Source organism: Schistocerca americana, chromosome 2, assembly GCF_021461395.2.
Source record: "Schistocerca americana isolate TAMUIC-IGC-003095 chromosome 2, iqSchAmer2.1, whole genome shotgun sequence".
Lineage (NCBI taxonomy): Eukaryota > Metazoa > Arthropoda > Insecta > Orthoptera > Acrididae > Schistocerca > Schistocerca americana.
The window spans coordinates 436,370,433-436,397,423 of NC_060120.1; the positions used below are offsets into that span (position 1 = coordinate 436,370,433).

Consider the following 26,991-nt stretch of genomic DNA (forward strand, 5'->3'; position numbering starts at 1 on the left):
GCAGTGGTTGTGAAGGGGGTGAGACAGGATTGTAGCCTATCCCGGGTGTTATTCAATTTGTGTATTGAGCAAGCAGTAAAGGAAACAAAAGAAACATTTCGAGTAGGAAATAAAATCCATATAGAAGAAGTAAAAACTTTGCAGTTTGCCTATGACATTGTAATTCTAGAAGAGACAGCAAAGGATGTGGAAGAGCAGTTGAACGGAATGGACAGTGTTTTGAAAGGAGGATATAAGATGAACATCAACAAAAGCAGAACGAGGATAGTGGAATGTACTCAAATCAAATAAGATGATGCTGAGGGAATTAGATGAGGAAATGAGACATTTAAAGTAGTAGACGAGTTTTCCTATTTGGGGAGCAAAGTAACTGAGGATGGTCAAAGTAGAGAGGATATAAAGTGTAGACTGGCAATGGGAAGGAAAGCGTTTCTGAAGAAGAGAAATTTGTTAACATCAAGTATAGATTTAAGTGTCAGGAAGCCTTTCCTGAAAGTATTTGTATGGAGTGAAGCCATGTATGGATGTGAAATGTGGGCAATAAACAGTTTAGACAAGAAGAGAATAGTAGCTTTTGAAATGTAGTGCTACAGAAGAATGCTGAAAATTAGATGGATAGATCACATAACTAGTGAGTTGGTACTGAATAGAATTCGAGAAAAGAGGAACTTTTTTGCACAGAGGTGGACACCACACCAACACCGGCATGATGGCCAACACAAAAGGTCTACTGCCATCTCTGCATAAGGGTTAATTTTCACTAGAGTGAGGTCTTGCAGGATGTGGGTACTGTAATGTTTGCACACATGTGGTTAAGGTTAACCATTAATACGCTCTCATCTGGAGATAGATTGGGTAGAAAGTTGAGCAAAGGGTAGCAGTTTGAAGGTCAGAAGGGAGAAAACGGCCAAGGCAAGAGCCAAGGGAAACAAACTTTTGCGATAGTTGGGTCGAGTTGTAAGAGCAGTAGTGGTTTACTTGATTCCTGCAACAGGTCATGCAAGAGTGGGCTTTGTTAGTAGTGGGTATCATGCAGGTCGATATCTTCGACATTGTGCGGTGCTGTTACTCAGAGGCTGCTACTGGGTGCCGGTCTTGATTTCTCGATCAGCATCAGCGTACCTGTAACAGTTGGGTTCATTGCGGTTTTGTGTCCTATAGGTCGTATATCAGATTCACAATGTAGGGTAATGTTGGCGATTTGTTCGTGCGTCAGCGTGTGAGCTTGTCAGTCTCCCTGCTGTAACGTGTTGGTCGGCTTTAATAGCAGCTGGCATATCCAGTTGCCATAGGTGGTTATTCCTTAGCTAGTAGTGTCTTTGGCCACTTATGCTTCCACCTATGGTTGTGATCATAGTTTCCCAGTGTAAGGATGAAAGGATTGCCGAGTGACTCAGGTTCCTGTATAGTTGTGTGGCATGTTTTTTGGCTTCTTCCTTGAGGATTTCAAGGCAGTATTCAATGCAAAGATTGCAGTTGTGGTGCATCTTCTTGAATGTTTATAATGAGACAGTCAGGTCAGTGTAGAATATTTATGCATTTATCTTTCATTGTTATATTAAATATTTTCCATCCACTGTTTGATAGCCTTAATAGTCTTATCATTTGTTAGCAGCAGATACTACTTGGCACATTTTTATATACGTCAGCAGGTGTTGAGCACTCTGTAGTTCTTCACAGGAGTGTATGGTTATTTCTTGAGGGAACATTTACCATTACTGTATATTCTTCACATATTTTAAGACCAAAGTCCAGAACAGATTCGGGTTTATGCGTATAAATAAAACCCAGATGTGACCTGTAGGTAGCTTATTAGTTATTTAGTGGAAGAACTGGTCACTGAATTTTGGCTCTCATTTTCAGAAATCAACTTGTTGCCCTTGCTTAGAAGCTCTAGTACAAACAAAATCTTTGCCAATGCTTTAGGTTTGTCTTTTCTTTCCTCTGAAGTAACTGCTCACCCCAAATTTAGGTGATGTGATGCTAGTGAGATGGATTAGAGGGTTGACTAGAAATGGCTTAAGACATTGAGTAAAGAGATGGGCCATTTGATTGAAGATTACATCGATATAATTTGTATGAGATAATGATCTGATACTACAAGAACACCTTACCAGCCTTTACAGCAGCAGTCCATGAAGTAACATTGTTATATAAGTGCTTTTGTGGCTGTCACTTTTCTTGCAAAGTGTCTTGTTCAAGACCCAGTTTAAGAATAGTTTATCCTTATCTCCATCACCTTGTCTAGAAGTTAGGCTTTTCTCTTGGAAATAGCAGCTCTAAAGGGTAGGTTTGTTCAGCACACCTGACATCACATATTCTCTGATAACCAGTGAGCATTCGGTAGTTTTCTGAGCACTCGGTTGTGAATGTTGTAGTGAATGTGAGCATTAAACGTTATTATAGTGAGTTATTTAGTGAACTTTATTCCATTAGTTGTGAGTTGTCATGGCTGACGATGATGGTCAACAAGTGAGAGATGCAATTTGCATGAGACACTGTTTCTCCTTCTTCGAGCACTGCAACTTTCACTTTCAGTGGTAACACGGCAACCCCCACCTGTGCCTTGACTTGTGCAGACTGCCATTGTTCGTGAATCGGACTATAGTTCACCATATTCTTGACTGTGGATAAAACTCTAATTTTGTTTTCAAACTTGGCAGTAAATACTGGAAGTCAGGAATTCAGCACAATATCCAATTGTGTACATAAATAAAACACGTCTCAGACTTATGTGAGATATGTTCTTAAAGTAAAGTACATTAACCCTTCATAATAAACACTTCTTTAGATAGGACATTGCAGTAATTGATTGATTTTCAGTCTCATTTTAAATATCAAGGTGATGGATTGAAATACAACAGAATGAATACATGTTTCAAATATTCTTTTGTTCACTTTTCTTTTTGTCATCCCAGGCTCTTGCCCCAGGGCCAATGGACTTCTCCGACCTGGGGCAACAATATGTGGAGTATGCACATTTTCCTCCGCACTGCCACTTGCATAATTAATGCGATCGTCGTCCCACATTGAAGACATGCATTATCCCTCCAGATTACTTGCCACATGCAATTATATTTTTAAAAATACACAACAGGTGCACTCTCCTAACTGTTAAATCATTACCCCACTTTCCCACTGTATAGTTAATGAGCATCACTCATTGGCAAAGTAAACACAGGGTTACACATCCCTTTTCTGGAATATGTAACACCACAACCTGCACATTTTACGTAGAAGTAAGGAAAGGAAAGGTAATGTAAATGGCTTGTGTGTGTGTTTTCAGGGGGGGAGGGGGGGGGGAGTAGTAGTAGTAATGAATAAATACAAGGGGCGTTCAGTAAATAGTGCAACACTTTTTTTTCTGAAAGCAGATTGGTTTTATTCAGGGTTCCAGTACATTGGTTTTATTCAGGGTTCCAGTACATCGTATTATTCCTCACAGTTATGACTACGAAACCCTATTTCTTCACATAATGTCCGTTTAATGCGACAGCTTTACACCTACTTACTGGGAGGGCCCGTATGCGTGCCTGATATTTCTCTGCTGGTTGATGTTGGAGCCAACATCTTGCTGCATCAAGAACCACTGCATCATCCTTTTAAGATGCAAGCAATTCCAAACATATGCTCCTTTGTTGCTCTTTATGGTCTTTTGTTAGGTGCTGAGGAACTCAGCGGGCACACACCTTTGAGTACCCCCAGCTAATAGACGAGTGTGTCAACACTACCAACAGAGCTGTCCAATTCTGCAGTGAGGTGTTTGATTGTGATATGTGTATCACCACGAATGAGTGTGTCCACACGTTCCAACATTGCAGGTCTCACAGCTGTGTGCGGCCAATCAGCATGCAGGAGATTGTACAGGTTTGCACGATCTTGTTGTGATGAGGACAGATGCCTCTCCCAATGAGTCATAGTGCTTTTGTTCACTGCCAGGTCTCCATAAACAGTATGCAAGTGCTTATGGATATCTATGAAGCTCTGGTTTTCCTCCAAAAGAAACTCAATGACATCTCTCTGCTTGGAATGCACTTCAGTTACAGGCATCACTTTTAAGGCTACCTATAATGGCGCTATCTATTGGAACTTCATGAAACTATAGGGGCTGAAGTGGGAATATTCCATGATGCCCCACAACAAATTCCACATTTTTTAAAAACAAAATTAGCTGTGAAAAATGTGTTGCATTGCTTACTTAATGCCCCCCCCCCCCCCTCGTAGTAGATTGCACTAATCTGTCTCAAATAGTGTCATAATGATATTTTGTTTTTGTTTTGTGTTCCCTTATGCTTGTAAATTAAGGTTCACAGAACATACATTTGCAGCATACATCAGGTGCGGCATCAACAGTTGATTCGGAAGAAGACAATCTTGGTCCTCTTCCAGCTGGATGGGAGAAAAGGGTGCAACCTGATGGTCGTTGCTACTTTGTCAACCACAAGAACCGCACTACTCAGTGGGAGGATCCTCGTACTCAAGGGTGAGCTGTTATCAAAGGCCATGAAATATACTTACAACTACTATTTTACTGATATTTTCACATATGTTGGAAGCAGAATAATTAAATTTCCGGGAGAGCTGGTAGTGGCGTATTCTATCCTTTATGAGGATGAGAGGTTATCAGGAACAGTTTACATTCTGTGGAAAGTGGCTACCGAATGTAGATTGTAGGGGTGAAGTTATACATTGCTCTAGGGTGAGCTAGGATCTTACAATTTACCATCAACTACTCTCATTTTTTTATAATTTCAGTTAGCCATATCTCAGAAATTGAGAGTAGACCATTTGTTTATGTCTTTCCCTCTGAATGTTTGTACTACCAACTGTTAAAGTGTGCTCTTCCTCGAAGACACATTTTCTTATTCTTTAACACCATAAAATGCTACTGGTGGTTATTTTAGCAATATTTACTAAATTGAATGGTTGGGCATGTATTATGACATGAGTCATTTCTAGAAACTGTAGTTAAAGGAATGGTCGAAGGAAAAAATCAGAAGTAAAGTGTAGATATTACTGTATAAAATATTGCGGATGGTGTACGTGGAGCCATTTTATTGAAATGAAGAGAATAGCTGGCAAGTGATAGCAATAGAGAGGTGAATCAAACAAAAATTGTAGTGATGACCAGAACCACACAGCTCAGTTGAAGTCATCTCCTATAGCACCCAAAACTTTTTTCTTTTACAGTAGCTGTCATTGTAATCAATCATGAGAGATATTGGGAGCAGTGAAGGCCATATATTTCTGCCAGCGATTGCTGAGTTCATCTGTTTAACATGTGGATGTGATGCATTGATGTTTTGAAATAGACATATCTCTTTATGACAATAGTTTTCAGTTATCTTTTTGATTTATTTATGCTTTTCTGTTCTAAAAAACCTGGTGTTTCCCACAAGCTTGAAGTTTGTGCATAGGCTTCCTGTTCTCAGTAATTTTATCTGCTCGATATTTTCAACGAATGATGCTACCAATCAAAGCATTGCATGCACACTCCAGTGCTTCAAGTCTCATCTCCCTTGTCACCTCCCCCCCCCCCCTCCATCCACCCATCTCTCCCAACAACACCCCTTCATCAACAGAAAAAAGAAAAAAAAGTCATCCCTTATGTTTAGGAAAAGGAATTATAACAATCAGTGCTGACCAAGCCATTGCCCCATTGCTTTCGTCTATTTCGTTAAAGCTAAAGAAAACACATTTGACTGTTATTTATTATAGTACTGAAGTATTTTATTCTTCATAAGCAGGATTACTTGTCACTATTTTACTCTAATTTACGCAACTTCTACTTCATATAGGTAAGCTTAGTTTTCTGTTCTTTTAATATAGACAGGAAGTTGGAGCTGATGAAGCGGCTCTCCCACCAGGTTGGGAAATTCGATTAACGGAAGATGGTGTCCGTTACTTTGTTGATCATAACACAAGAACAACAACATTCCAAGACCCTCGACCTGGAGCTCCAAAGGGGTATGATTCTTATAATGTTACATTACCGATGCTGATAGTGTACTTTTTAAGTCTGAAGGCTTACATCTTTAATAAGATTGTCAAACATGTCATTTGTTTCTTGTCTTTGTAGACTTTTTGATGCAATATCTTAACTTCTGTTTTGAACTGGAACCTGTATTAACTTTTATTTTGGACTAGAACCAATGCATGCTATAAAAGAAGGCAGCTGTGATATTAGATGCACACTTACTTCTACTAATCATGGACGTTTGTAATTGCTGAAGAGTTGGTCACAAGGCCGTACTCTTGTAGTAATTGTAGCCCTTGTCAAATATAGTTTTGTTTGTAATGCATCAATAAAGTTAATCTTATTTCATTGTATAGATGCTTTCTGGCAATGTGATAGCAGATTTTCATTAGTATTTATGTATTTCAGGCCAAAAGGTGTATATGGTGTGCCCAAGGCATATGAAAGATCTTTCAGGTGGAAACTTGGACAGTTTCGGTACCTGTGTCAAAGCAATGCACTTCCTAGTCATATCAAAATAACAGTAACTCGCCAAACATTATTTGAAGATTCTTATCATCAGATTATGAGGCTACCTGCTTATGAACTCAGAAGACGACTTTACATTATTTTTAGAGGAGAAGAAGGTCTTGATTATGGTGGCGTTTCCAGGTGATTTTGCATTTTCTTTAATCACTTTAATATTTTATTATGTGTGGCGTTGATATAAATAATTTTGTCTCAAAATAAAATGGGAGGTACACTGTAAACTTAACAGATGACAGATGAAAACATATGTTTAAAGCTATATTACATACAACAAAATTAGAGTATTCGTTTTACAAATTCTTCATTTTGTCTCTCACTTCCCAATGCCTGTTCACAAAATTTTTGTCTGGCAGTGACAGACATATCATACAAATATGTGTAAACAGTAAACGTAATATTTCGATGTTTTCCATGTATTGAAGTATGTCACAAGTGACTTGAAATGCCATATAATTGGAATTGCTGGTATGTTTGATTTTAAGTCACTTAAAAATTGCTGCTTTAGTAAATAATAACAATCTGTAAATAACACGAGTTAGAGCTGTTGTTTTGACTCTATCTTTGATATCAAAAGGCTTTTAATCTTCCTAGCATGAAATATCAGGTGAATAGTTGCCATTGTATTCCAGCTCCGTGGTTGCATTATTCCTTGAATGGGACTTTCCATGGTATACATATAGCCAGTTGTTTCCAGGTATCAAGATCTGATGGTTTCTGGTGCAGAAACTCGTAGTATTTGGCTACAGATGTCTTTTCTGCTGATTTGTTGTATTAGATCTATATTTTAACTCATGTGTTGTAATTTAGTTGGCTTGATTGGTGTCAGTACCTTACCTTTCAGTTATTATAATGTAATTACAAAAACGGGTAAATTTCTGACGTAACGAGCAACTTGATCCTCTTCAGGGTGGTTCACTGCTGTATACTGGTGAATGTCTCGTCTTACATACTGTCATTTTTGTTATCTGGTAGCTACTGATGTCACATATCTGAGATGTCATTGGACTATTTGAAGAGGTTGTTATGGAGTGGTGGCTGTATAGTGTGCTACTGCTTGTGCTACCCTGGTGGCTGACTGAAAGGCAACCTCTAATAGGTGATTGGTAGAAGGTAGTACATCAGCTGTCTGCTGCACATGCCACTATGGTAAGTGATGGGTGGGCAATTCTTATTGGTGACTGGAAGGTAATAGTAAATTAGCAGCTTGTATCCGGGGGAAGGTGTTTTCCTGCAGTGAGGCATTAAGGCCACATGGCAGTCCTCATGACTGCCATCTGCACTACCAAACCTAAGACGAGTGGCACTACTGGCCGGCGAGCACATGCAATCCACCAGGCTGGAGTCATTGGCAGCCAGGTGACAGGTTAATGTAGGCATCCTCCCTGTTCATTCTTTTAGAGCGTTTAATTATTTCAATAGCCTGTCTTATTTTCTGTTGCTGCATCCACGGCTGCTGAGCAAGATCTTTAGGTTCTTGAAAGTTGATGAGATGGCCTTATATGTGGTTGTGTTCCGCTACATATGTGGCTGTGTTCCGCTACAGTGGACTTATTGTTCTATCCCAGCTGTACATAAAGTTCATGCTCTGAAGTGCAAGTGCTAATGGATCTACCAGTTTCAATAACATAAACCTTGCCGCATTCACACCGAAGTTTGTACACACCTGCATTGTGGAGAGCATTCACAGAATCCTTAGTGGATCAATAAATCTCGGATCTTGTGGCCACTCTGAAATACAGGTGTGATTCCTGTGCTACACAGAACCTTGCCTTATGTGAGAGATGTCAGTGACTGTTTAGGCAAGGTTCCATGTCGCGCAGGACTCAGACGTGTATTTCAGAGTGGCCACAAGATCTGAGATTTGTTGGGGTCGACTAAAGATCTCATCAATACTCTTCAAACTGCAGGTATCTACAATTTTTGATGTGAGTGTGGTGAAGTCTGTGTTGGTGAAACCGGGAGATCCAGTAGCACCTGCATTTTGGAGCATGGACATTACGTATGAATGGGACAGAATAGAAAGTCAGCTGTAGCAGAACACCACTAGGATTGTGGCCATCCTACAAATTTTCAAGAATCTCACATACTTGGTTGTCAGCTGTGAATGCAGCAACGGAAAATAAGAGAAGCTATTGAAATAATTAAATGCCATAATAACATGAACAGGGAGGATGGCTATTAGTAACCTGTGGCCTGGCTGCCAGTGATTTCAGTGTGGTAGACCGCCTGTGTTTGGCAGCAGGTGGCACTACTGGGCCCAGGTTTGGCAGTGAAGACAGTAGCTGCGAGAGAACTCGTGTGTGGCCTTAACACCTCGGCGCAGGAAAACACCATCCCCTGGAGACAATCTATTGCTTTACTATTACTTTCCAGTCACCAATCGGAGCCGCCCGCCAATCAGTTGCCAGAGTGGCACAAGCAACAGACAGCCGATATGCTACCTTCTGCCAGTCACTTACTAGAGTTGTCTTCCAGTTAGCCTTGAGGATAGCATAGGCAATAGCATCTGTACAGCCATCCTTGCATACCAACCTCTTCAAATTGTCCAATGACATCTCAGATATGTGATGTCTGAAGCCACCAGATAACTGAAAATGGCAGTGTATAAAGGAAGACATTCACCAGTACACAGCAGTGAACCACCCTGAAGAGAATTTCAGTAAGTCGATCAAAATGTTGGCAATTTAGCTGTAATAGTTACGTGAGCCAATACCCAAAATTACACTACTGACCATTAAAATTGCTAGACCAAGAAGAAATGCAGATGATAAACGGGTATTCATTGGACAAATATATTATACTAGAACTAACATGTGATTACATTTTTATGCAATTTGGGTGCATAGATCCTGAGAAATCAGTGCCCAGAACAACCACCTCTGGCCGTAATAACGGCCTTGATACGCCTGGGCATTGAGTCAGAGAGAGCTTGGATGGTGTGTACAGGTACAGCTGCCCATGCAGCTTCAACATGATACCACAGTTGATCAAGAGTAGTGACTGGCGTATTGTGACCAGCCAATTGCTCAGCCACCATTGACCAGACATTTTCAGTTGGTGAGAGATCTGGAGAATGTGCTGGCCAGGGCAGCATTCGAACATTTTCTGTATCCAGAAAGGCCCGTACAGGACCTGCAACATGCGGTCGTGCATTATCCTGCTGAAATGTAGGGTTTCGCAGGGATCGAATGAAGGGTAGCGCCATGGGTCATAACACATCCTTATAAAGGAGCAAGAGTGGCAAGATGTTTATAGCGCTGATACAGTCGACGATAAATATAATGCTTTTCTCAAGACTTTTCTCATGCTCTTTGAAAGTTGCTTTCCATTAGAATGTTTAAAACAGGGTACTAGCACAAACAGGCAGCCTGGGTGGCTGACTAGAGGGATAAGAATATCTTGTAGAACAAAGTGGCAATTATATCAAAACGTTAGAAACAGTCAATTCAGAGGCTTCCTTTACCAGGATACAGGTTGGCTGGCAGCTTTTCGAGGAGCTCTTTGCGGTGTGGGGGAGTTGCCGTGTATGTGAAAAACGGCATCCCATTTGAGTCAATTGATGTTTCAAAGTACTGCACTGAAAAGGTGTTTGAATGTTGTGCAGGTGTGGTTAAATTTAACGGAGCTAAACTTCTAACTGTTGTTATTTATAGATCCCCAGACTCCGATTTCACAAAATTTTTGCTAAAGCTAGAGGAGGTTCTTGGTTCACTTCATAGGAAATACAAAAAGTTAGTTATATGTGGTGACTTCAATATTAATTGTATAAGTGATTGTGCAAGGAAGAGGATGCTGGTAGACCTCTTTAATTCATATAATCTTATGCAAACCGTATTCTTTCCAACGAGAGTGCAAGGGAACAGTAGAACAACCATAGACAACATTTTTGTTCATTCCTCATTACTAGAAGGGCATTCTGTTAGCAAAAAGGTGAATGGCCTTTCAGATCATGATGCACAAATTTTAACTTTAAAAGATTTTTGTGCTGCAACACGTGTTAAATATAGTCATCAGCTGTTCAGGAAAGCTGATCCAGTTGCTGTAGAGACCTTTGTAAACCTTATAAAGGAACAAGAGTGGCAAGATGTTTATAGCGCTGATACAGTAGACGATAAATATAATGCTTTTCTCAAGACTTTTCTCATGCTCTTTGAAAGTTGCTTTCCGTTAGAACGTTTAAAACAGGGTACTAGCACAAACAGGCAGCCTGGGTGGCTGACTAGAGGGATAAGAATATCTTTTAGAACAAAGTGGCAATTATATCAAAACGTTAGAAACACTCAAAATCTAAAACAGTATTGTAAGGTGCTTAAAAATATTATTAGGAAGGCAAAAAGTATGTGGTATGCAGATAGAATAGCTAAGTCTCAGGATAAAATTAGAACCATATGGTCAGTCGTAAAGGAAGTGGCTGGTCTGCAGAGACAGGTCGAGGATATAGAATCAGTGCGTAGTGGGAATGTCCGTGTTGCTGATAAGTCGCATATATGTACAGTATTTAATAATCACTTTCTGAATATAGCAGGTGAACTAAATAGAAACCTAGTCCCAACAGGGAATCATATAGCGCTCTTAGAAAAAAATTTTCCGAGACTGTTACCTGAAATGCTCCTCCATGATACTGACAAGAGGGAGATTGAGTTAATAACTAAATCACTAAAGACCAAGAACTCTCATGGATATGACGTGGTATCTAGCAGAATACTGAAGTATTGTTCTATGTATGTTAGCCCAGTTCTCAGCCATATCTTTAACTTTTCCTTTAGGAGTGGTCGGTTTCCTGACCGATTAAAGTACTCGGTAGTGAAGCCACTTTATAAAAAGGGAGACATTGATAATGTTGACAATTTTAGACCTATTTCTATGCCATCGGTGTTTGCTAAAGTTATCGAGAAGGTTGTATATACAAGGTTACTGGAGCATTTAAATTCACATAATTTGCTGTCAAATGTTCAGTTTGGTTTTAGAAATGGTTTAACAACTGAAAATGCTATATTCTCTTTTCTCTGTGAGGTTTTGGATGGATTAAATAGAAGGTTCCGAACGCTAGGTGTTTCTTTGATTTAACGAAGGCTTTTGACTTTGTTGACCACAAAATATTACTGCAGAAGTTGGACCATTATGGAGTAAGAGGAGTAGCTTACAATTGGTTCACCTCTTACTTTAAGAACAGAAAGCAGAGGGTAATTCTCCGCAATATTGAGAGTGGTAGTGATGTTCAGTCCCAATGGGGCACTGTTAAGTGGGGCGTTCCCCAAGGGTCGGTGCTGGGGCCACTGCTGTTTCTTATTTATATAAATGATATGCCTTCTAGTATTACAGGCGATTCAAAAATATTTCTGTTTGCTGATGACACCAGCTTGATAGTGAAGGATCTTGTGTATAATACTGAAACAGTAACAAATCATGTAGTTCATGAAATAAGTTCGTGGCTTGTGGAAAATAATTTGATGCTAAATCACAGTAAGACTCAGTTTTTACAGTTTCTAACTCACAATTCAACAAGAACCGATATTTTGATCAGACAGAATAGGCATATTATAAGCGAGACAGAACAGTTCAAGTTCCTAGGTGTTCGGATAGATAGTAAGCTGTTGTGGAAAGCCCATGTCCAGGATCTTGTTCAGAAGCTAAATGCTGCTTTATTTACCATTAGAACAGTATCTGAAATAAGTGACACTTCAACACGAAAAGTAGTCTACTTCGCATATTTTCATACGCTTATGTCACATGGTATTATTTTTTGGGGTAATTCTTCTGATTCAAAAAGGGTATTTTTGGCTCAAAAACAGGCTGTTCGAGCTATATGTGGTGTAAGTTCAAAAATCTCTTGTCGACCCCTATTCAAAAATCTGGGATTTCTGACATTGCCCTCACAGTATATATTTTCTTTAATGTCGTTTGTTGTTAGCAATATTAGCCTATTCCCAAGAGTTAGCAGCTTTCACTCAGTTAATTCTAGGCAGAAATCAAATCTGCATGTAGAATGCACTTCCTTGACTCTTGTGCAGAAAGGAGTGCAGTATTCTGCTGTATCCATTTTCAATAAGCTACCACAAGAACTCAAAAACCTTAGCAGTAGCCCAAACTCTTTTAAGTCTAAACTGAAGAGATTCCTCATGGCTCACTCCTTCTATTTTGTCGAGGAGCTCCTGGAAGAGCTAAAAAATTAAGCAAATTCCAGTGTTACATTGTTGATTTTCTTCATTTAAACTTACGACTTGTCACCTGAATATGTTTTTTTTTGTATTTCATTTTATCTGTTTCTAATATCGTGTTATAATTTCATGTATTGACTCGTTCCATGACCATGGAGACTTCTCCTTAATTTGGCCCCATGGAACAATAAATAAATAAATAAAAATAAAAATGTAATGTCCACTGTTCAGAGTGCCGTCAATGTGAGCAAGAGGTGACCGAGACGTGTAACCATTGGCACCCCATACCATCACACCGGGTGATACGCCAGTATGGCGATGACGAATATATGCTTCCAATATGCGGTCACCGCAATGTCACCAAACACGGATGCGACCGTCATGATGCTGTAAACAGAACCTGGATTCATCCGAAAAAATGACGTTTTGCCATTCATGTACCCAAGTTCGTCGTTAAGTACACCATCGCAGGCGCTCATGTCTGTGATGCAGCGTCAAGGGTAACCGCAGCCATGGTCTCCGAGCTGATAGTCCATGCTGCTGCAAACGTAGTCAAACTGTTCGTGCAGATGATTGTTGTCTTGCAAACGTCCCCATCTGTTGATTCAGGGATCGAGATGTGGCTGCACGATCCGTTACAGCCATGTGGATAAGATGCCTGTCATCTGGCCTGCTAGTGACACGAGGCCATTGGGATCCAGCACGGCGTTCCGTATTACCATCCTGAACCCACCGATTCCATATTCTGCTAACAGTCATTGGACCTCTACCAACGCGAGCAGCAATGTCGCGATACGATAAACCGCAATCGCGATAGGCTACAATCCGACCTTTATCAAAGTCAGAAACGTGATGTTACACATTTCTCCTCCTTACACGAGGCAGCATAACAACGTTTCACCAGGCAATGCTGGTCAACTGCTGTTTGTGTATGAGAAATCAGTTGGAAACTTTCCTCAAGTGAGCACGTTGTAGGTGTCGCCACCAGCACCAACCTTGTGTGAATTCTCTGAAAAGCTAATCATTTGCGTATCACAGCATCTTCTTCCTGTCGGTTAAATTTCGCCTCTGTAGCACGTCATCTTCGTGGTGTAGCAACTTTAATGGCCAGTAGTGTATTTTATCCAAAATAATACTGACCGTGGAAGCCTATGAACTTATATCAGTACCTCACCTGTTTCCCATGATACATTGTAAGTTTTATTTCTTTTATTTTCCTGTTACTTTTTGGGCAAGGTCCTATTTTTTTATGTTTGACCACAAAGTGAGGAGCAAAGATGATGATGATAGTCCAGTACTGCTGTGAGTCTTTGTGTATTTTCAAAACAGATACAGACATTTCAGATCTCAGGGAGCTGGTTCATGTTGATTTTATGGCATTAGCTATTCACATCATGTGGTTCTATATAAACTCCCAGTTTCTTACGATTTACTTATGAGTGCCCCACAGCATTATTTCGTAACAGGTTGTATATATATTTTATATGTGAATTTTAATGTTGATGTTGCACATCCCCATTTTATACCTGCAAATCTCTCTCCCCTCTGTGTACACTAGTCACTCAAGCTGCAAACAGCACTTTGATACTGTGTTCATTAGTTTCCAAAATTCTAGAACATATATGTAAAACAAAACATTAACTCCTTCATTCTTAATCAGGAGGAGGACTGAATCACTGATACACTGACTGAATAAGAAGCAACAGCATTTTGTGGCAGGCCAGTTTAAAGCCATTTAATCTGATGATTTCAGACTTGACAGTATCTTTGATGGGTGGGTGGGTGGGGGGGAAGCCTTTGAATCAGTTAAACATTTTTCAAGTTGCACTGTGATTCAGTTTGAGAACGTCTGATTTCTGTATGTAATCACATACATATTTGAAGTTGATGTAAACTGCTGTTTTAATGGCCCTTTAAGTTACCCTTGGTTTATTGAATAGCAACCCTACTTTTCCCTCCGTTGAACAGTTACACCTGAAGTCTGCTTGGGTATGTTGTATGATGTGATTTTCAGTGAACCAGTTTAATCTTTCATTCTCTCCAAGGTTTAAATAGTATTTCTGTCCAGAAAATTGATATCTAACTGTAATATCTGTGGCAGTTTTATTTTCCCTTGGGATGAGACTTATGATGGTTTTTTTTTTTCATTATGGAAGATCTGTTGAATTCCAGATGTTACAAAAAAGCAGTATTTTGCACAAAAGCAGCAGTGTGATTCTTGCATTATGTCCCATATTAGGAATGAATTAATTATTTTAGCTAAAGTTATTAGGCTCAGCTAACTTTTTGCTTTCAAATAATTCCAGATATTTACACTGTAGATGTTACAATGTTAGATTTTATATTTGTGTAATTTGACTTCCATATCACAACATAAGCGTTCTACATTGTGTATTGACATCTTTGAATTGATCTTTTCTTTTGCAGAGAATGGTTCTTTTTGTTGTCACATGAAGTACTGAATCCAATGTATTGTCTTTTTGAATATGCAAACAAGAACAATTACAGTCTACAAATAAATCCAGCTTCATATGTAAATCCAGATCACTTACTATACTTCAAATTTATTGGTCGTTTCATAGCAATGGTATGTTCAAGACAAGTACTTCAATGTTTTAAGCTTCAATACATTACTGTAAAGTACTACTTTGTTCATAAGTTGGTTTTTGTTGGTTTAGTAATTATGTTTCTTTTAACAGTCACAGTTCTGCCCACAATTTTGATGTATTTGTAAGATGGTCTTTTAATTGGAAAGCTTTCATATTAACAGGGGATTATTTATAGTGCAGAATTCTTCATAGTATCTATTGAAAGAACAGAGAACAGATTGAGAAATGAGATAGGCAGAAAGATTAAGAAATAACACTATGGTGTAGGGCTATAGATAGAGAGAGTTTGAATAAAACACACCATGCTGTCAAGAGAGCAAGGCATGATGCCTTCAATGGCTACCATAGCAGAATATTGTCAGATGATACTTTAAAAATCCCAAAGAAATTCTTTCGTATGTAAAAGTTGCCAGTGGCACCGAAGTTAGTGTACAGTCCCTAGTGAATGAGACAGGAACTGAAATTGAGAGTAGGAAAGCAAAAGCTGAAATGCTTAACTTAATTTTCAAATTTTCCTTTACAAAGGAAAATCCAGGAGTATCTCCCCAGTTTAATCCTCATGCCACTGAAAAGATGTCTGAAATAATAGTGCCAGTGGTGAGGAACAGCTAAAATCGTTAAAAATTGAACAAAGCTCCAGGTCCTGATGGAATCTTTATCAGATTCTGTACTAAATTTGTGGCTAAGGTAGCCCCTCTTCTAATTAGAACCCATTGTAGATCCCTTGAACAAAAAACTGTGCCCAGTTCTGGGAAATAAGTGCAGGTCACACCCGTCTATAAGAAGGGCAGTGCAAGTGATCAACAAAACTACCATCCTATATCCTTGACATTAATTTGTTGTAGGATCTTGAACAGAAAGACCTCCCCAATGCCAATCAGCATTTAATTCCGAAAAAAAAGACCATCTTGTGGGGCGGCTGGTGGAATTATGCTGTTATATAATGTTTAGTTTGTAATGTAATGTAAATGCATTTCCCGGCCGATTAACCATATGTGGGGCGGCGGGTGGAATTAATTGTTATTATAAAATGTTCACCACTTTAAGTTATTGAATAAATCATCGCTTCCTTTGCTGATGGCCGATGAAGCTCTCAATTTAAATGTGCATTCAGCACACAGGTAAGTAATCATAATAAAGTCTGACGTGGCTAAGTCAAATATTTTGGGCGAGAGAATTAATTTAATTACACTACACGCAGTAGACGAGCTCTGAACTTGCCCTTTGGAGATACGCTATCGCTATAGTTTTATAGTTATTCAACTGAAACTTCTCACATCTTTATGATTATAGTGGATCTCCCTTCTACTTAAATTTAAACATCCTAGCCTTATTTATTCGCCTACTTAATCTATCTTGCTTCCTTAATTTTTAAGACAAAAACCAGAAAATCATGAATTTCAACTAAAATTTGTGAGATCCAGAATACTGTTTCTACTAAATTATTATGAAAAAGGAATCTAAATACAAATTTTTAAGTCTCTAGCTCTTTTCTGTTGCGCCAATGATTTTTACAGAAAAATGTCCAAATTTCGAAAATGGTTAAAGTTATCGAACTGATATTCAACACATATTGATTTAGTATTACTCCTGACATGCTAGAACCGTTTCAGGTTATTTACTTGATTTTTAAAGTGTTGCGCAACATTTATGACGTCAGAGCAAGTTACAGTGGACTAGGCTGGCACACAATGGAAAGACTGATGAGAATTTTATAAGGCGTGAGTAGGCTGCTTCCCTACAATGTGAAACCTAACTCACTTTTCTCGCATGACATACTGAAAGCTATGTATCAAGGTAGTCAGGTAGATGCAGTATTTCTTGATTTCTGAAAAGCATTTGACTCGATACCACACCTACGCTTATTGTCAAGAGTACAATCATGTTGGAAATCAAGGGAAATTTATGACTGGATTGAAGACTTTTGGTAGGGAGGATGCAGAATGTTATCTTGGATGGAGACTTGTCGTCAGATGTAGAAGTAACTTCAGGTGTACCCCAGGGAAGTGTGTTGGGATCCTTGCTGTTCATGTTGTACATCAGTGATCTTGCAGACAATATTAATAGTAACAAATATGCAGTTGAATCATAAGATTTTAAAGTGGTGTAGAGGCTGACTGCTTGCTTTTAATATTCAGAAATGTAAAATTGTACACTTGACTAAACGAAAAAAATGTTGCATCATGTGACTACGACATCCGTGGGGGACTGTTATAATTAGTCAGTTCATACAAATACGTGATTGTTTTTTGTGAAGATATGAATTGGAATGATAACATAGGCTGTCATAGGTAATGCAGGTACCAGACTTCTGTTCATTGGTAGATTTCTAGGTTAAAACAGGCAGTCTGTGAAGGAGATAGCATATGAAAGACTTGTGAGACCCATCTTAGAATATTGATGAAGTCTGTGGGACCTGTACCAAATTAAATGAACAGACAGTACTGAACACAGCAAAGAAAGATAACATGAATGGTCACGCATCTGTTTGTCCCATGGGAGAATGTCTCAGAGATACTGATGAAGTTTTCTTGGGAAAGTCTACTTAAAAAGTTTCGAGAACAAACTTCAATTGATGAATCTTCGAGAACAAACTTCAAATGATGAATCTAGGAGTATACTACAAACCCTTGTGTTTTGCTCACATAGGGATTGTGAGGACAAGATTACAGTGTGCACAGAGGCACTTAAACACTAATTCTTCCAGCACTCCATATGTTGCTGGAAGAAGCCTTAGTAAGTGGTACAATAGGAAGTATGGATGTAGATATAGATGTAGATTTTCTTGAAGTAGTTGTCAACAGGCATCAAATTATGTGTAAAATTATTTGTTTGCAGTGTTTGAATTGTTGTGAGGTAATTGCTTTTCTTTCCACAGGCTCTTTATCATGGACGTTTCATTTATTCTGGATTTACAATGCCATTTTATAAGAGAATGTTAAATAAAAAGTTGACAATGAAGGACATTGAATCAATAGACCCAGAATTCTACAATTCACTTGTTTGGATTAAAGATAACAACATTGAAGAATGTGGCCTAGAACTCTATTTCAGTGTCGATTTTGAAATTTTGGGTCAAGTAATACACCATGAACTGAAAGAAAATGGTGACAAGATCCGTGTTGTTGAAGAAAATAAAGAAGAATACATGAGGTGAAATAATTTTTTGTTAGTATGGATACTAATTAAAGAAAATTTTCATGCATTACTAGCAGAGTGCCTTTTAATTACTGCACAGGCTGATGACAGAATGGAGAATGACACGTGGCATTGAAGAACAGACCAAAGCATTCCTGGATGGTTTCAGTGAAGTGGTACCTCTTGAATGGTTAAAATATTTTGATGAACGTGAACTGGAGCTGATGCTCTGTGGTATGCAGGAAATTGATGTCGATGATTGGCAACGTAATTCAATTTATCGGCATTATACCAGAAACAGCAAACAAGTTGTATGGTTTTGGCAGGTACTGCAAACAATGTATTAATTCTGTTTGTATAGCTATGAAATATTAGTATACAAGCACTTTGTGTATTTAATCAAGTAATAATGTTTATTTCTTGTCTGTGTATGACTTGCTGTTGATACAGTGTGTGACATGAATTGTTTTGTGTGCTTGCATTGTGGTCAAAAGTTCACATGTTAATCAAAATCACTTCAAACAACATGGGACTGACATTGTTATGAACTGATCTGCTCCCATAATGTGTAGACTGGAGACCACAAATGAAGCAGCCTGGAGTGCTCTGGGTCATCTGCTGGCTTTTCTGATTTTAGTGTGGCCGTTATCTTTGAGCATATAAATTAACATGGCAGTTTGTAATGTGTTTGTGAAAATGTGCACCAAGCTGACTCTTGCATACTTCACACAAATCTTGATAAATATTGGGTTGATATTAGGAAATCTGTGCTACTCTGCATTGTTTTGGCATTGTATGGGACAGCTGGTTTCACTTGTGGAAGAGTAAGTGCATTCAGTTTCCATCGTTCCAGCTTTTTAAGTTTGAAGTACTTGTTTCACTTGGGACAACTTTTTCTTTCAGTGCTCTTAATTTTGATACTAACAGAAGGGCAAAATTGATTGGGGTTACAGGTATTTTTTGTTGTTGTATTGTAAATTTTCCACCTTCCTTAGTAATATCCGTGCTTCTCTGCTTGAGATAGTAAAGTTATTCATACCAGCAAAGACTTTTTTACTATATCCTGCAAATAAATATTACATTGTCAACATGCTCTTTCTACTGTCTTCTATATACAGCTCTTTTAGTTAGTCCAAACGCTGCATCCTACTACCAGTTTTTTTGTAATTTTGTTTTTGTTTTGTGTAGTTGCTTTATATATTTACCTTTCTGCTTTATTTACCATACAACTAGATTTTTCAGTATCTCTGTTGTCCATGTAATGGGTACGATCTTCCCACTGTCATTTGTACTATTTCTCTTCTTATTAGAAATATTCGGAGAATCAGGACTTGGGTCTCCCTCTGGCCTTTTCCAGATTTAGGCTCTGTGTGGTTTCTTTAAAACAGGAATAAAATTCTGGGATAGTTCTTTTGAAAATGGGTAGAGTCCTTTTCCTTGCCTATCGTTTTCCATTCCAGGTCTTGTGCTCCCATCTGTGGTAGGCTGTGAGATGTTAAATGCTCACCTTCCTTCCTTTATTAATTGTTAAATCTTTCTTGTATAATGAAGTAGTCAATCTGATATGTAAATAGTGGGAAGAGTAAGGTAACAACTCACCTTGTGATTCAGACACTGAGCAGCCAATAGGTACATAAACAAGACATAGAGACAGCTGTCAAGCTAGACTGGAGGGGTAGGAGGAGGGGAAGCTGTTCTAGATGTGGTGGGCAGAATATCAGACAGAATGGAGCTTATCCTTAGTAGCTTTTTAATGCATTCAAGACCACAATGATACTGAGTCATAATAGGTGTACTACTAAATTGTTTTTTGGAGGGATCAACAGTACCAAGATGTTATGGCCCAGGAAATCTGCTTTTGAACTGGGCTGGTGGGGTAATTACATCCAGTGAAGGCTGAGATGAGAATGGTAGTGTATTGCTGTCAATAGTGTACATCTGTGCAAGGATGTTTGCCTCAAATGCCAAGGCTGTATAGGAGGGAAACTTTCACATGAAATGGATGGCAATGTCAAAATGTAACTACTTTTGCTTGTTAGTAAGTTTAATGTGAACAGAAGCGTGTAGCTATGCCTCGGTGAGCATGAGGTCAGCATCAAGGAAACAAAGAGAATTGCATGGAATTCGTAATAGGATCATGTGAAATTTAATCGGGAGAATAATTTAGAGATTCCAAAAATTTTAACGTTTCTGTCTAACCATTAGTTCATATAGCAAAAGTGTCATCAGTGTATCTGAACCAAACTGGGGGCTGAAGGCTAATGAATCCCAGGAAAGCCCTTTCCAAGCAATTCATGAGGTGAAGTGTGGCCTGTTGTTGCAGTTTGAAGTTGGCTTGGCAGATCACCTCATACAAGGAAACTGATGGACGGATAACCGCAGGATTTTGTAGGTGGAGAGAAGTCTGTTGGAGTGGAAGTTAGCAGATCAGGCATGTAGATCACAGATTAACTGGATAAGTGAAAGAGAGTGCTGTATTTGAAGCAAAAAAGGGACTGGTGTAAAATGGAGTTACATCCAGAAGAAGGGACTTTCAGTGTTAGGCCTTTGGAGTAACTCCCGGTTTCAAAAAACAGAATGTCTGATCTTAGTTCAGATATTGCAAAAGCATGTTTTCAAAAGGACCTAACCTAACCTTTATTATGTGAAGGGATTCATGATGGCAAGAGAGGTGGTTTTGATTCGCATGGAAATCTTGAGCAGGGACAAGGGTTAACAAGAGGTAATGAGTAGGTGAGAATTTCGCGCAAGAAAAGTGGCCTATATGACAGAAAAAAAATATGACAGTAAATTGTTATTGGGAAACTTAGTGGAAAAGATGTGAAAACAGAAAGAAGCTTAAAAACTGGGAAAACAGAAAGAGGAGGTCATTGCAGAAAATGGACAACGAACTATTCTAGTTGGGGAGGACAAAATGTCAGAATAGACCTCACTTCAGGGCATGAAGGACTTATCCCAATAGCTGTATAATACCAAATTGTCTTTTTCATGGGTCTTTCTGTCACTTAACACCACCTCTGTGTGGTTAGTAGCAATCTACCCTTTCGGTATTGTTGCTATCCCGCCCACATTTTCTATTGTTTGATTGTACCTAGTGAATTCTGTCCCAAACTACAACTCAGTGCTGTTTCCCATTGTTACTGTTCTCCATCACTTCCGATTACATTATCCTGTGTCCATCCTTTTCCTTCTCTACTTTCTTGTGTTTTCTTTTCACATTCTGAACCGCATGCTTTCTGCCTGCTTACCACACTCCCTGTGAAGCTTTGACTTCCTAGCCCACCCTCTGTCAACAATCTGTGTACAACACATGGGCACGTGCCCACACAGGCTGCAAATGCAGTGCCTTGCGTCCAGTGTTCTCCCTACTGATAGAATTATTCCTGGAATTCCAAATTTATCTCAGTTCTTACCTTCACCTGTGCCTGTTTTTGCTTGTTTCCCTGCTCCTACCTGAACCGCATACACTTTCTTGCACCTCCTACCTAACGGACCCTTCCCCCCTCTTCCCTTCTTCACCATAATGACCTAACTAATCCAGTTACACCTACTGCCCCCTCTTTTCACACTCGTGCACTCACTGATCTGAACCCCACTCCAATATCGCCTTTTTATTTCCTTTTATTTGTGTTTGTATTTTCACTGTGACCTCATCCCATTTATTTTGTTGTCATCTCTTGTTTCTCTGTACATACACAGGTTTCATCTTTCTCAATTAAACTTCATATATTTCATATCAATTGTGGTTTTTTGTGATATTCTCATGTATATTTCTGTAATTTTAATTTTTTTAACACTATGGATCCTTGCTCCTTCCTCCTGCTTCCGTACAGAAAATTTTTGCTATCCTTATCCAGAACCCAGTTATTATACATACTGTTCTTGCATTGTTGCATTGGTTATGGAATCCCCTCAAATGGCATGTGTGTGCAGAGTCAGTCAATCCATAGCTCTCATCAACCTAGTTCTGCAAAACCATACAAACAAGGCCCAGACCACTTTGCTCCACACTGCTCTGTCCATAAAATTCCGTGCTGTGCAATCCCAAATTCCTGCACCCCATCTCACAGATTGAAATCCTTGATCTCCAGGAATTCATACTCTCACCTTTGATTACTACTAAAAGAGCCTCCAACAAACCGCCCTGCATCCCCTCATAGCTACCAAACTCTGCCTTGCAGACATACTACATTTACCACACACACAGAAACTCCCTACTGCCACCCTGCAGAACCCGGAGCCTACAACATACCCTCAGCATGGTCATACAAACCTTTCTAGAAGCCTCTGTCCCACAGAAATATCAAACCTTTCCAAAAAGCCACAGTCATGTAGTGTTTGTTAAAGACCTTCTCTGTTTCTCCCAGTCCCTCCAGGGGAAACACTTACTCATTCCAATCCAATCCAGTCCAATCCAAATCCAGTATTGAACCTCATCTGCCTCAAATTACTCCTCCATCCAACAGTCATTCATTCCTCTTACTCTCAGAGCATCCCCTGTAAACGTACCAGTATTTCCTAACAAAAATTCATCACCTAAATACCAATCCCAACATGCTAACAAAGATTTCACCACTGTGGTTATGAACTGCAGGGATTATGTGGTAGTGGGTTCCACTAGTTGCCAGATACGTTCACTTACAAGCCTTGCTTCAGTAACCTCATATTAGAAATGCAGCAATATTCCTCCTCAGATCCCTAGGTCCACCCCAGAACCTCTCACCTGAGTGTAATCTCCTTCCTCAGTCACACCACTCCTCATACTCATACTTTTACGTGCTTCCTAAGGTGTGTACCCAACCACCCAGGGCATCCCATTGTGGTTGGTCACTGTCCCCTCCCCACACATAAGAGAATCTCTATCCTTGCATACCAACACCCTCAGCCTATTGCTTGTAAATGCCCTTCTATGTAACAGACACCAACCATTTCCTATAATAGACATGAAGTTGCGAATACGAACAAACATCAGCTGTATGATGACAGTGATAATCTGTGCTGGACTGGGACTCGAACTTGGAATTCCTGCTTTACAGGAGCAGTCGACTTAACCTCTTTGGCTATCCAGGCATGTCTCATGGCCAGATCCAAGTCTCCATACATCGCTGTAACTGCCTCACAGTCTGTACCTGTGTTCACATTATGTAGTTCCCATACAGGGAAGGACATTTTAATTTAAAGTCTCTATCCAGTATCGTTGGGTAAAGATGATATTGCAGTGCCTGTGTTATTAAGAAGAATGTTGCAGTGATCCTTTGGACATGTGCATATGCAAAGAAACAGGCATTGTGGGGACTACAGCCATTATCAAATGCGTGAAATGTATTCACAGTTGTGAATACAATCAATCATCAGCTGCATGAGGGAATGAAGACAGTGAAAATTTGTGCCCGACCAGGACTCAAACCTAGATTTCTCGCTTTACACAAGCAGTCTTCTTAACTGCTTTTGCTAGAGATGCACGTCCATGGACAGACCTAAACCCTCTTATATCATTGTTCCTGCATCACAGCCTGTACTCATACACACATTATGTAACACCATACAAAGGAGGAAACTTTCAATTAAAGTTGCTGCCCAGTAGCGCCAGATAAATACAATATTCCAGTGCGGTTGTTGCTCAGAAGAACAACGCAATGTTCCCGTTGGACGTGCATGTGTGCAGCTGCAAATACATTTCACGTATTTCATAATGGCTGTAGTTGCTGCAATGACCATTCCTTTGGACATGCTGAATGTCCAAAGGAACATTACATCATTCCTCTTAACAGTACTAGGCAGTGACTTTCAATTAAAATGTCTTCCCCTGGGCGGGGATTATGTAATGTGTGTATGATTACAGTTTGTGATGCAGGAACGATAGCTTATGGAAATTTAGGTCTGGCCATAAGTCGTGCAAGGATAGCCAAAGAGGTTAGGTTGACCACTCATGTAAGGAAGGAAATTTGGGTTCCAGCCAAGTTTTCATTGTTGTCATACCATTATACAGGTGATGGTTGTTAGTATTTGCAAATGTGAATACATTTCATGTGCAATGGAGTAACACTTCGAGAGGGATGGGAAGGATTTTCAGTAACCTGTTCCTCATTTCTGGATACAACGATCAATAGTCAAAACTCAGCTTGAACATAATATATTTATATTTGGGGCTGAAGTTAAATGGATAAAATTAAAGAGTATTATTCAACTAGTCAACAGTTCATATACTCAGTTCGTCTCTGAAGCTCCAGTTGATTGCTGAAAGCCACTTAGCCTCACAAAATATAGTAATCTGTTTGCCAGCAACAATCAGAATCAGACAAGGAGAATGGTTGGTTACTAACTGCCGTGAACAGCTGTACATTGTTCTTCAGGGAGTCAGTCCAGTAAGGTCAGCTCAGTGTCATCATTAGAGACGTATGCTCAAGGAATCTACTATCTACCTGTCAATAGGCCCCAGTTTGACTGAGGTTCTATGTTGGCAAGTGTTATCCATTCTGAATCAATTTTCACTTGCATTCAGGTCTTGAATTGATATGAAGCAGACTAGATAGCGTAATCTGCACTCATATAAGGTACCTCTAGCTGAATGACAGGTAATTCAGGTGGAAGTATAGGTAGTATAAAATGACATCATTTAGCTGTTGTAGTATCCTTGCTAATCTCATGTTACCCTCATGAGAAAGAAATGTGGTACATGTTGTTTCTGTACCACTTCCCAGTGGCTGAACACAATCACCTAAAAGCATGTGTATACTAGCCCCAAATTTATTTCACCTGGGCTGCTGGATATGAGTGAAGTATTTCTCCACTGTGGATATACAGACTGGCTACTGAGAGACTGATGTTCACTCAAGGGCGAAATGTCTCTTTCCATAAAACCTAAAGGTCTCTATGAGTTTGAAGTTATGCCATTTGATCTGTTCAATGCCTCAGCTACCTTTGCATGCATGATAGATAACTTGAGCACCAATCTGTAGTGGGGCAGGGAAAGGGGGCGGGGGGATAGGAGAGTGTGGGTGGGAGAGTGAAGAGGGCTATCTGGCAGAGTATGCAGAGACTAGATGACGGCAGGACAAGGCTGCCAGGCACAGCATTGTTGGCTGTAGGGGGGGGAAGGAGTGGGAAAGGAAAGGAAAGGAGCAGGGAAGATGAAAAGATCAGTGGGTGCAGTGGCAGAAAGTGAGAGTGAGGAGAGATGAATTGGGAGGAGGTTATAGGACAGAGTGGGCGGAAACTGTCGCAGGGTGTATACGACCCGGGAGATCCGGGAAAAACCCAGGAATTTTTTCATCCGGGAGAAAACCGGGAAAATCCCGGGAGTTGTTTAGAATTCCGGGAATTTTTCTTTGTTTTAGTTTTCAGTTAAATTTTTGTGATTTTGACTGGTAAGAACCAATATTCTAACAAAGGACATTACTGCATCCCGCTACTGCAGAATAATGGTGCAGCAACAAAACATGAACGAGAGAAAAAAAAAGCGAAAATAAAAAAGGAAATGAGCCATATACAACAAAACAGTGCTCATACAAGCGTCTACCAACAGCAAAGTCTATCAAACGCTTTAGGAAGACTATGCAATGCTTTATAACAACAAATTGCCTCCGATAAGCGTGACGTGATAACTGTTTAAATTAGATTCCTTTGAGCAGTTGCAGGCGGGATCTTGCGCATTCGCAGTTGAGTAGTGTATGAGTAGTACCTTCTCCTGCTTCTGGTTACAGAAGTGTGGCTGGGCACCACTTGTTAATATTGCCCCGATTCGAAAATATAGTAAATGTGGGGCTGATACCCAGAGCAGTCTGAGTTGTGGTGGGGAAGTGGGTCGTCGCGACGTGACCTGTGTTCACGTTCAGTGATTTTGTTGTTTCCTCTTCGTTTATTGCTCTCACGCTAAACGATAACAAAACGGATTTTTGTGGCAGTGAGCTATCAAATTAATTAAAATAGTTCACGTAATTACGGAAGGCTAAAATATGTTTTTAGTTTCAGATTTTATTTCCACCTTTCTGACAGTCAAGCATTAATCGCCTTACAGAACAATGAAGTTATTTTTGCCGGTTTTTATTAATCTTTTCTGCCGAGACAGTCAATTTATTTGAAACGATGTGTTTGATTTCACACTATTGGCTAGTTTCAACTTTTCGCTGCATTTCAAGTGCACGTATGGCATTATGCCATATTGAACCAAACATGAGATAATATAGTACTGGTACTTCAAGAAAATTTGGGCAACGGCCTTACCGCAGTGGATACACAGGTTCCCGTGCGATCACCGAAGTTAAGCGCTGTTGGGCATGGCCGGCACTTGGATGGGTGACCATCCGGCCGCCATGTGCTGTTGCCATTTTTCGGGGCGCACTCAGCCTCGTGATGCCAATTGAGGAGCTACTCGACCCAATAGTAGCGGCTCCGGTCAAAGAAAACCATCATAACGACCGAGAGAGCGGTGTGCTGACCACATGCAACTCCTATCCGCATCCTCACCTGAGGATGACACGGCGGTCGGATGGTCCCGATGGGCCACTTGTGGCCTGAAGACGGAGTGCTTACTCCAAGAAAATTTACATACGATTGTGCATTTGAAGCCGAATTATGCATT

The 26,991-nt window shown here is 39.7% G+C and overlaps 1 protein-coding gene and 1 pseudogene across 1 annotated transcript in view; both read left to right on the forward strand.

Moving 5' to 3' along the window:
• The window catches only part of LOC124590930 (E3 ubiquitin-protein ligase Su(dx)), a 143,010-nt gene that overhangs the window by 102,135 nt on the left and 13,884 nt on the right, over positions 1-26,991 (forward strand). The window contains exons 8-13 of the mRNA XM_047131686.1: positions 4,329-4,483; positions 5,830-5,967; positions 6,386-6,628; positions 15,091-15,250; positions 18,151-18,425; positions 18,511-18,736. Of these exons, the coding sequence (XP_046987642.1) occupies positions 4,329-4,483; positions 5,830-5,967; positions 6,386-6,628; positions 15,091-15,250; positions 18,151-18,425; positions 18,511-18,736 (1,197 nt within the window). The remainder of the gene's footprint in view (positions 1-4,328; positions 4,484-5,829; positions 5,968-6,385; positions 6,629-15,090; positions 15,251-18,150; positions 18,426-18,510; positions 18,737-26,991) is intronic.
• LOC124597564 lies at positions 26,620-26,736 on the forward strand (annotated as a pseudogene).